General features: G+C 38.7%; 1 protein-coding gene across 1 annotated transcript; it reads right to left on the reverse strand.

The window, feature by feature from the left end:
- Window positions 1-160: 160 nt before the first annotated feature.
- fam135a (family with sequence similarity 135 member A) lies at window positions 161-9869 on the reverse strand. Its single transcript, XM_033979777.2, has 21 exons — window positions 9586-9869; window positions 8280-8409; window positions 7413-7492; window positions 7190-7329; window positions 7035-7105; window positions 6784-6957; window positions 6570-6696; window positions 6051-6204; window positions 5489-5566; window positions 5159-5208; window positions 4920-5078; window positions 4754-4827; window positions 4498-4652; window positions 2555-4415; window positions 2305-2465; window positions 2131-2222; window positions 1965-2062; window positions 1731-1882; window positions 1548-1658; window positions 1344-1457; window positions 161-1246 (listed from the first exon to the last, which is right to left on the reverse strand). The coding sequence occupies exons 2-21, from the start codon at window positions 8354-8356 to the stop codon at window positions 1041-1043; spliced, it is 4134 nt and encodes a 1377-aa protein (XP_033835668.1). The 5' UTR covers window positions 8357-8409; window positions 9586-9869; the 3' UTR covers window positions 161-1040.
- Window positions 9870-10328: the final 459 nt, after the last annotated feature.

Genomic DNA, 10328 nt, shown 5'->3' on the forward strand with positions numbered 1-10328 from the left:
TACTTTAATTTTAGTACAATAGGGACATCTACTGGTTAGGTTTAGTGTGAACTTATTGGAATCTGTGACGCCCATTGAGACATTATAATCAAGCCAAATCAGAACTCGTAATTTGTCAAAATAAATAACTTGCCATGAAATGACAGTAAACAAAACTACATTTTCATGAAATACATTTTTAATGATAAGAGTAAAATGACTCATATAAACATCCGCCACGATCCATTTTTGTTTTTAGGCAATACTTTCCAGTTAAATGACATAAATAATCACCAAGTTACCAAGCAAATACTGAATAAAACAAGTTCATCTTACAATAATGTGCTTTTTTGCAGTCAAGAAATGTGATTGAAACCCCTGTAATAAATTGTCATGTTGTAGGCAAAGCTTTTTTTTTTTACCCCGACACCAGGTTGGGTAAATGTTGTGCAGAATGCTGCGATGGCAAAAACAGCATCAAGTGTTACCACCAAAGTTAAAGACGCCAAGTCCAAGCAACAGTAATTTCAATTTTAAAATGACATTAGTACTGATGTAAAACTGTTGATTAAAAAAGTAACAAATTAATATTTTGTTACAAAACCTTGTAAAATGTAGTTGTGGTGCAAATAATGCAGTGTCTTATAAGTATGTAACATTTGCAATGAAGAGAAAATTATGTGCAGACTGACTTGGGAAAGCTCACCAAAACAGTAATTTTACTTTGTAGTAGCAGCTACATTTCCAGTTTAGCATGTAAAATAATTGAATAACATTGTTAGTAATTACAAATGAAATATTAGACAACAACAAAAACATTGTTTTAAAACAAGTATACCTCTCAGAATAACTTAAAATGGCAGTTAAAAAAATAAAAAGTGAACGCCATGTGCATGGTGATTTTTGTTTAAACCACCAACAAAAGTCCTCCTCCACCATAAGTATTAAAAAGTATTTGCATTTAAAACCGTAGGGGTGATCCAGACCTTAATCAGAGAGGTTCATATGTAGTGAGGTATTGGCTTCCGGTCTTTTCTCCATTTTTTCTTCTGATGCAAGTTTCACTGAAAGAACTTAAGGCCTGCAACCAGGAAGAACTTCTCCAGGAAGATCTCAGAATCCAGGACGGCGATGTGAGCAGCCCGACCGATAAGAGAGTTGGCTGTGTTGGGCAGGGCATGAATGACATCGTATCGCACAAGATTACAGTCTTTGTTCTGAAGTACAGGGAGCAGCAGGTTCTCAATCATCTCAGCATAAACGGGGCCTGTGACAAAACCAAGCACAGAGGTATTAAAAGTTATACATGTCATAACTATTACAAATCCAGGTTTGTTTGTTCACATAACAGAAGCTTGATTTACCCGTCTGTTTGTCCTTCAATGCAGTTTTGCACATCTCTATGCGTGCAGAATGATATGGCACATAACGATCCTGCAGAGAGCCCACCAGCACTACATTCTTGAAAAACTGTAGGCCTACAAAGATGATACACAGAGTTGTAAGTTTATAGATTTAATTATAATACCGGTAAGTATGATATATATAAATAAGGAGCAAAAACAAACCCGATTTTTTGCTGAGCTTGTAGAGGAATGTTTGGCGAGGATCAGAGTGATCCCGACATGTGAGCTGCAGAAGTGATCCAGACTTCTTCCATTTCTGCATAAACCAAAGGCCTGGAGAGAAATGATACATTTCCCTAAAACCTCCATTCATAAAAAACCCACAAACATTGTATTACACAATACCTGTATTGACTAAAGCAGAGCTGTTGTACAAAGTGCCGAGGTGAGGTCCAGAAAGTGAAAGAAAAGTGTGCAGCCTGCTCAAGTAGCATTTAAATCTTGGACGGGTCAACACAGAGCGAACAATGAGGTTCCCCAAGGAGTGACCCACAAAGCTGACACACAGAAACATAAAATAAATACGGAAAGGTACATATTTACATTTAATATAACTATTGCCATTATTATTTTATTCACCTTATCTTGGATACAGTGAGATTGTAAATCTGGATATACTGAACTATTTCATCCAGTAGCCGGTCTGTCATGGATTCAAAGTCAGCAAAGGTGTCATTCTGTTGAAGAAGGGATGTTTAACTACTATGTTCAATACAAAAACAAGCAAAAGGAGCAAAATATTCACCTGGTTTCTTTCAGACATGAGAAAGTCTATACGTGCACCTGGGAGTCCAAGCTCTAGGTAAGTTTTGACCAGTCTAAGATCTGCACTGTTACCTGTCAAAAAACACTGGTGATCAATGCATTTTAATAATGTAAAAATCATACATCTCTAAAAGTGTAATGCCTGTACTCTTACCATCCAACCCATGCACACAGACTATGAGGTGTATGCCCTCAGTGCAGCTCTCATCCTCCTCTAAACTGAAGTACGGCACAGTCGATGCCAACTCAGGCACTTCACTGTACAAGAAGCCAGGTAGTTTTAGCTGCTTCATTTCCTCTTTAGCCTTGATGAACCTTCATGATTAGATAATATGCACTGAATCATCCCCATAGTTACTGACAAGGGAAAATCACAGTAAAATGACATTGCAAAAATTACTTACGCTTTCATCTGTGGCGTCGAGGCACATTCATACCACTTCAGGCTAGAAGAAATTGAGGAGGCACAAAAAGGTCTTCCCGAGCTGCGTCCAGAAGAGTGAGAAGCCAAATTTGAACAGACTGGAAGTGTTGAGAACTCACTTGTGTTGTGGTGATAACTATGATGTTCAAACAAAAAATTCGTCTCCTGAGCAGAAGCACTAGCATTTTCATTTTGCTCCTCATCTGTGACACCATTCAGAAAAGCATAGCCATCCCCCGCTTCATAATAACCATTCTCAATCATATCGCTCTCCGGCTCGTCCTCGTCATCTTCAAGCTGAGTTCCAGCTTGAATCCCTAAAGTAATAGCAGATGTTTCTATGGGGCTAATCTCAGACACATCAGTACTTGAGCATGATCCAAAGTAGTTCTCCACCATTCCGCGCTTCACCATGTCAGTGCTGCTTGTGGCAGAGTTACTCGATGGACAGGCTGTGTGAGCTTCACTACGGGATTCTTTACCCTCAGGTTGAGTGACACTGTCTATGCTAAATTCTGAAAAACCTAATAATTTAGAGTCTGTAGGGTCAAAATCACAAGTAGGTTTAGAAAATAGTGAGTCAGTTGTCACAGGGCTAGTCTGGCTAGTGTTAGCTCCAGAGAAAACCAAACTCTGTTCCTGCACCAGTACACTTGACTTCCTTCCACGGGTATCTGCTCCACTGGACTCTCTGGAAGAGCCATCGCCGTCCTCATCTGAGGGTAAAGATGTGATAGAGGTGAGAGAGGACTGCACCCCACTGACCACACTGGTGTTCTCAGGGTTTAGAAGTTCTGTGGTACCAGGGAAACCTGGCTTCTGTGCAATTTGCTGAACAAAGCGTAGTGGAGGACTCAAAACTGCTTTCTCTGTTTGGTGAAAAGGTGTAGCTGGCTCTGAAGTGCCTTGTCCTAATGCAGTTTGTGGGCCTGGAGTAAATTGAGCAAAAGAACTCGGCTCACTCTCAATCCCAGAGTCAGATAGGCGGGAGGAGGCACTGGGGGCTCGGACATCAGGCAGCCTAATACATTCACTTTTCACTTGTACTGAAACCAAACAAGACTGGCTATTACATGGTGGCTCATTGGCAAAAACAGAGTCCAATGGAGAGTCACAGAGAGTTGTCTCACTAATATCAGAAATATTGCTGCTACAAGTCCTTTCAGTCCTACAAGGTAGTATAACAGTGACTTTGTCTCCCTGGTATGGGTCCTTGTTACTTGGTTTCACCTCTATCTGCTTGATTCCAGACCACTGTGAGGTGTCCACTTGGCCTTTGGTTGACGATTGGTTGCATGTTAAAGCCCCAGTACCTGCCTGGGGATTATTCTGTGCATCAGAGTTTGTAGTGTTCTTTAAGACCTCTTTGTCACATGCATTCAAATCATCATTGTCTTCAGAGACAGATTTCACAGCACTTTTCACAACAGGTGCTGTCGTGGCACCTGAAATGTCACTAGTCTTTACACAGCTACTTGGGTCTGCTTGGGCAGTACTCTTGTCTTCCTCCAGGTTAGGAGGACCATCTCTCTCCTTTTGTTTGGTTTCACTAAATGGGGCTTTAAGGTTCTTATATCCAACAAGAACCACAGAGTCCTTTGAGCTTTGTCTAATTAGCTTTTTAGAGCTTTCAGTCTTAGATAATTTCTTTGTTTTGACCGACTTTCCTTTGGATTTAGGAGGAGGATCATAGTCTGGCCAGGTGGTGTCTTCTGGGCTGCACCGTGACTCGGGTACAGGGCTCGCCACAGCCATAGAATCTTTAAAGTTGGACTTTTCACCTTTACCAGACACTGAACCACTGCGAGTATTGTTCATGCCTAGCCAAGGTCCATCTCGATCTTGATGTGCAAAATAACAAGATACAATAAGTTAATAAGTGAAGTACTATAATGACAACAGTGCAAGTGTGTTGTTTCTAACCTTCAATGACAGAATCAAGATATCTGTCCTCAAAAATTATTGGCAAGGAGTTGACGTCACCGTCTAGATCCACACATTCTACAGGAAGTGGCGGCAGGGACAGAAAATAGCTAGAGCTTTTGATTGCGTTAGTCATTTGCTGGTGACTGTGCGCACTACGAAAGATATTATGACAGAGAAAGTATGTCAGTTTCAAGTGCTGACTTGATGTGGCAAAACTATGCCTCACAAGCAGTATATGCAAAGCAATACTTACTGAAGCTCCTGATAAGCCAGAGCAGATTGTCTGGGGTGTTCCAAACAAAAGAAAGCCTCAGCAAACCGTCTAACCTGAAAGAAATATTCACACACAAATTTGGGAGCAGTCACAATGAGTTGATAAGACTGGATTTTGCTAAAGATCAAAAGACCACAAAACTTACTCTTAGTGTATGATGTTCCATAGACAATATAGCAGCAACATGTTCTTGGAGAGAAACCACCTCTAAAAACTGACCCCAAAGCGCCATCAGCAGTGAGCATAGCTGGGCCAAGTTCATATTCACCAATTCAGCCAGTTCATCAGGGGATTCAGCTTTTGTCTGAAAAAATGCAAATATAACTTGACAATGAATAGATATTCATTTACATGTATGAAAAATTCAAAAGGCGATTTGCATACCTTGATTTGTTCACATAAATCAGCTAAACGTGCTGCTAAGTCATGTTGTTCTAAAGGGGGAAAAAAAACATACAATTTTTTAGCAACATTTATTACGAGGAACCACCAAGGATGTTATTATGAAAGCATGTGGGGATGCCATAGGTGAAGATTTGTTAAAGTCAGCTGTGAAAAATCTATGTCAACAGAGTGGAAAACAATGGGCACTGATTTCTGATTAAAGATGATTAAGACCACAGCATAGAAACCTTTGGATAGTCTAGTCAAAGTGTTGAAACTGAAGAAGAAAAGAGGGCAGAGAGTCACTCTGGTTTGAGGTACTGAACATACCTATGTAGACGTGTCTTTGACTTCGGGGATAGGGTCTTCTGAGAACTCGCTCATAAAGGACTTGCATGCTGGGTTTGGCTAGTAAGATTGCACATATGTTTAACTTTTTGTAGCTGTTGAAATCTTGTTAATGAGTAGTACATGTGTGCTAATATATTATTGTGGTTATGTCATAGTCATTTTGTTATAGTAGTTTAGTCTATCTAGTTAGTAAACTGGCTTTTTTAGTATCATATTTTTTAAATCAGTCACCCCTTCATAAAACATATTGGTAAATAGGCAATCGAGTGAAATGTTATGAACACAATATAAAAAGATTTGAAAGAAACCCATGCTAAATATATCTTTTGAGTGGTCAAAAGTGCTCAAAATGCACAAGAAGCTGAAACCCAAAATTAAAAACATTTAAAATCCAAAGAAATAAAACCAAACAATTCATGCAGGCAGTTAACCATTTCCTTTGATGCAATCTAATGAATATGATGGTTACAAAATAGTCTTACTTTTAGGGATGTGTGCTCAAGCCAAGTATAAATTTGTGTAAAACTGAAGATCACTTTACCTAATTCTATAAGATGGGAGGAAGGCAGGTCCTTGGTGATATTGGTGAAGTACCCAAAAAGACCTTGGTAGGCAGCTAACAGACTGGAGCAGAGGTTTTGGTGTAGACCGTAGGCGTGCTGAAGACAGTGATCAGAGATCACAAAAGTTCGACTCTGGACAAGACACAGAGAGGTTCATAAAAGTTAGTTTAACTGAATGTTACTACTGTTTTCTCCAACATTGTTCTTTACAAAAGCATCACATTCAGAGTCACACCCAAGTTTTTATTACACTGGTATTGTTTCCTTTGCTATTCTGAGTGAGACAAACTAATTAGCATCTTGCCTATGCCTTCCGCAAGAAAAGCTAAAGTAAATCAGGCACAATATAAGTCTGTTTCACTTATGATAAAATTATACCATTAGAGAAACCAAAAAACATCCAATACAAGTATGAGAATATTGGCAGACTCATAGTCCCACAATAAAACCTGTCATAAGTGATTATATTATGAAAAAATAAGGAGAGCTGAACTTACATCTGGAGACACCTGTTTCACATAGCTGCTTCCAAAGACCACATTTTCAAGAGGTGGGATCACCGAGTCTTTGCTCTGAGCTGGGGCATTGCGGTTCAGCCATGTGGATTTCACCGGTCGAGGGAAACTGAGTCAAAAAAAAAAAAAAAAAGAATGACAGTTAAATAATAATATAATATTGTAGGCGGTTTTCCACTAATGGCAAAAGGCTGACCTGACAAGAGGCTGGTGTAGCGCCACAAGAGAGCCGTGAATGGCAACAGAAATGACAGAGAGGTGGAAATAGTCAAACATGACATTTATGTGTTGATGGATGCCTTTCTGAAGGCTAAAGTGCAAACGAAGGGAACGTCCACTAATATTTTGCAAAGAGTTTGGATCATCAGGTCTAGGGAGGGAAAACAGCAATGTTTTAATAAAAAGGATCAAGTCACAATTAGCAGTGTGCTGTGACTTTATACATACGTGTAATCTCCATCTGTAAAGTACAAATCCAAAAAGAGCTGAAAATCCATTTCATTCAAGGTTTCCTCCACCTGGTAATGACAAAAACAAAGATTTTAAGTCAATGATAGCCTACAGGAACTCCACACATTTAATATTAGACTAAAGTGATGTACCTTCTTTTCATCCAGAAGCATCATGACTTTAAATAGGAGAACATCATTAACCACCACCTCCTCATTCTTGTACAGAATTTGGAATGTTTTACTGCTGATTACATCATCTTGCACTGAGGCTGGAAATGCCAGATCAGAACCTAAAATAGCAATAATAATCATAATAATTTTCTGTTTGTCAACATTTACAACATGCTATAGTTAATAAAATATTCTTGTATACCGCCTGGATGTAGAAGACTGGCCTCAACTTTGTGCGGGACTCTGGGAGGCATCTTGATGCTACCACGGATCTGGTAGAATCTGTTAAGAACACCATTACTTGCTTATTGTTAATTTTTTACATTTTGCAACACTGGTAACATGATACAGATCAGTTACATAATTACAGGCATTAGGGGGTAAGTGATGCATTGAGAACAAAATGCTACAGGTACCACTAGAGGAAAAATGACACTGCAGCTCCAATAAATGAATAATGAGCACTTTCTTTAGCAGTCACTCATGTAGTAAACCTGAGCTGTGAAAACTGTGATGTGTTGAGGGAAGATGCATTATCCCTCATTTAGAGATGCTGCCAACCACTTTTGTTTGGTTTGAAGTAACCAGGCAAAACCAACATAGATAAACAATAGCCAAAACATTAAAACAACATAAAACAAAATTCTGTAAAATAACCTCATTAAATGCTATAGCTTGCTACAGGTAAATACATTTACCACAATACTGTCAAAAACATCTTATAATCTCCTTTGGACTAATCAAGACAGAGCAAGAGATATGGATCTGCCATTACAACAATATAAATAGTAAACAAAAGAACTGTTGAACACTGCTGGTATGTACATGGATCACATCATAGTGTTCATTCAAAAGTTAACTGACACTTTAGTATTTAGGGTTTAAAATTTCTATTGGTTTAAATTAGGCTCATTGAAAATTATTTGCGGTGTGATGACAAAATCTCTATACAACATCAGTGTTTGTTGTTCAGCAGCATTGAGAATTTAAATTCGCCGAATGAAGTAAATTGGATTCCAATGTGTACAGTCCATTTAAAGTCACTCTCAGAGATACAGTTAATACTCACCCTCTTTGAAACAGGTCCACATTGTAAAATTTGTGGAGCTCCACAGAAAACTCCACTGTGGCCTGGATTTCAGTCATCTTGAGCTCTACAGGCACTGCTGCCCTACATCACCTGGGACACGTCTCATGGCCTAAAGGCACAAAAAATGTCTCGGCAACAATTCTTAATTGATAAATTGCATGTAAAGACAGTACAGGTCAAATTGTTCCAGGAAGTGAAACTGCTGATGGGGCAATTGTTATGGCAGTTATTGAAATCGGACACTTGCATGGAGAGCTAGTTAAGCCAAGCCTTGTAACCAAACAACACTTTTCCATGGCAACACTGCAAAGGCATAACGTGTATATGTGGCATTTTAATTTCAACACAACCACAGACACAAACTGGCATGATACTCACACAAATGCCTCTTGAATTGGTAATGAATGAATGAATCATTAACATGAACAATATCCATGCAGCAGCATTTCCCATAGATTTTGTTAAGATTATATTATGGTGGCAAAAATTAGTTTTATCTGAATTATTTAACCTCATTCAATTTGGGGAGTATAAATGCCATTTACTGCCTATATTTATTTTTTACCAGTGTAGTCTCTTTTCTAAGTTTATGGTAATGTAATGAGCAATGAAGTCTTATTTTGTTATGCCAATATAGTCCAGGTTGTTTTTAGACTATGGAGGAGAATTTCAGACCATGGAGCCCATCAGTCTGTTGTATTAATGGGAAACACTGATCCAGGCATGTCATTAACATCTATCATGAAGAAATATATATAGACACATTTCACTACATTTACAGGAAACTAAATGCCAAATGAGGTACAAAACATGACCTAATGTTTTAATAAATCATTTTAAACGAGAATGGACTTTGTTTTAATCCATTCTAAACTTAGATAGCTGGGGACACAAAAAGCAAACGACTGTCTGCGTTTACAAAATTGCACAAGACATTGCTTCAGGGGCAGCATTAAGGAAACGTTTTAGTTAAAGGAAAGGGCCTGTGAACAGCCAACTCAAAGACATGGTATAAAACAATCATGTTTTAATAATGGCCAAAAGGCTGGGTAGTGGTCAATCTCTGGTTTAGTATAGTTACAGGTGGAATTTAAGCGAAAGGCCATAAATCACCAGGAGGTCCAAAATAGCACTGAGATATGGTTGCAGTTTAGCATAAAAACAATGCATACATTTCCCTCTAAGCTCCGACCACTTGACCGTAGACTGTGCAGAATAACGTTAGCTATGCAAAATAGTGAGTAGCAGTCTAACATTAGCGGAGCAGCAGGCTAGCACTACTTACCATTGCGTTGGTAAGCTAACATTTGCTAGCTAACCAACGTTAGCTTCTATTTTCGTCCCACGTCTTTTTGGATCACTGGATAGAAAACATTGAAGTCAAACAGCTCAAAAACTCCCGGGTATGGTGAACGTAAAACAACACTTAAACGACTAGGTATGCGTCTCTGTATTGAGCTCAACAGTGCTAGTAGCCTGGCAGCAGAAGTCGAACTCAATCTGAGAGCTGACAGCAGGCTCCAGCTGCACACTCCACAGAACTACGCGTCACAGCAAGTCCTCTGCTCTGAGTACGACCCGACACCGGCATGCACTATCTGCACAACTCAGAAACATTTGTTTCTTTAAAATATAAGTAATTACACATAAGTAATTGCCAATAATAATCAAATAATAAAATGAATAAAGAAATGGGAATTTTTTGAAGGCTGTTGAGGGTGGGCAAATAATAATTATTAATAATTATTATCTTCCTTTGCTTTAACTAACATTAAAGCCTGTTATGTTTCTGACCTCTGTCAGAGCCTGCTTGGTTATGCAAATGACGCCACAATTTTTAGAATGGAAGTAATGACATTTTCTTCTGTAAAAGCTCAAAACGCACCTAAAATGTGAAAGAGCTGCTACAATCTAATAATAAATACAAAAATCTACAACTCTGCTATTTGGTTTGAACTAAAACAAGAAAATCAAGTCAACAGTTGTAGAAACAGGTTAACAGATAAACAACAGGAACACTGCAGACTA

Source organism: Periophthalmus magnuspinnatus, chromosome 15, assembly GCF_009829125.3.
Source record: "Periophthalmus magnuspinnatus isolate fPerMag1 chromosome 15, fPerMag1.2.pri, whole genome shotgun sequence".
NCBI classification, from domain to species: Eukaryota; Metazoa; Chordata; class Actinopteri; order Gobiiformes; family Gobiidae; genus Periophthalmus; species Periophthalmus magnuspinnatus.

Coding starts and splice junctions, on each gene's coding strand:
- fam135a (XM_033979777.2), bottom strand. CDS start 8,356: ATGACTGAAATCCAGGCCACAGTGGAGTTTTCTGTGGAGCTCCACAAA. Junction 2,466..2,554: donor TCGACGCCACAGATGAAAGC/GTAAGTAATTTT, acceptor CTAATCATGAAG/GTTCATCAAGGCTAAAGAGG. Junction 2,063..2,130: donor TCATGTCTGAAAGAAACCAG/GTGAATATTTTG, acceptor CTTCTTCAACAG/AATGACACCTTTGCTGACTT.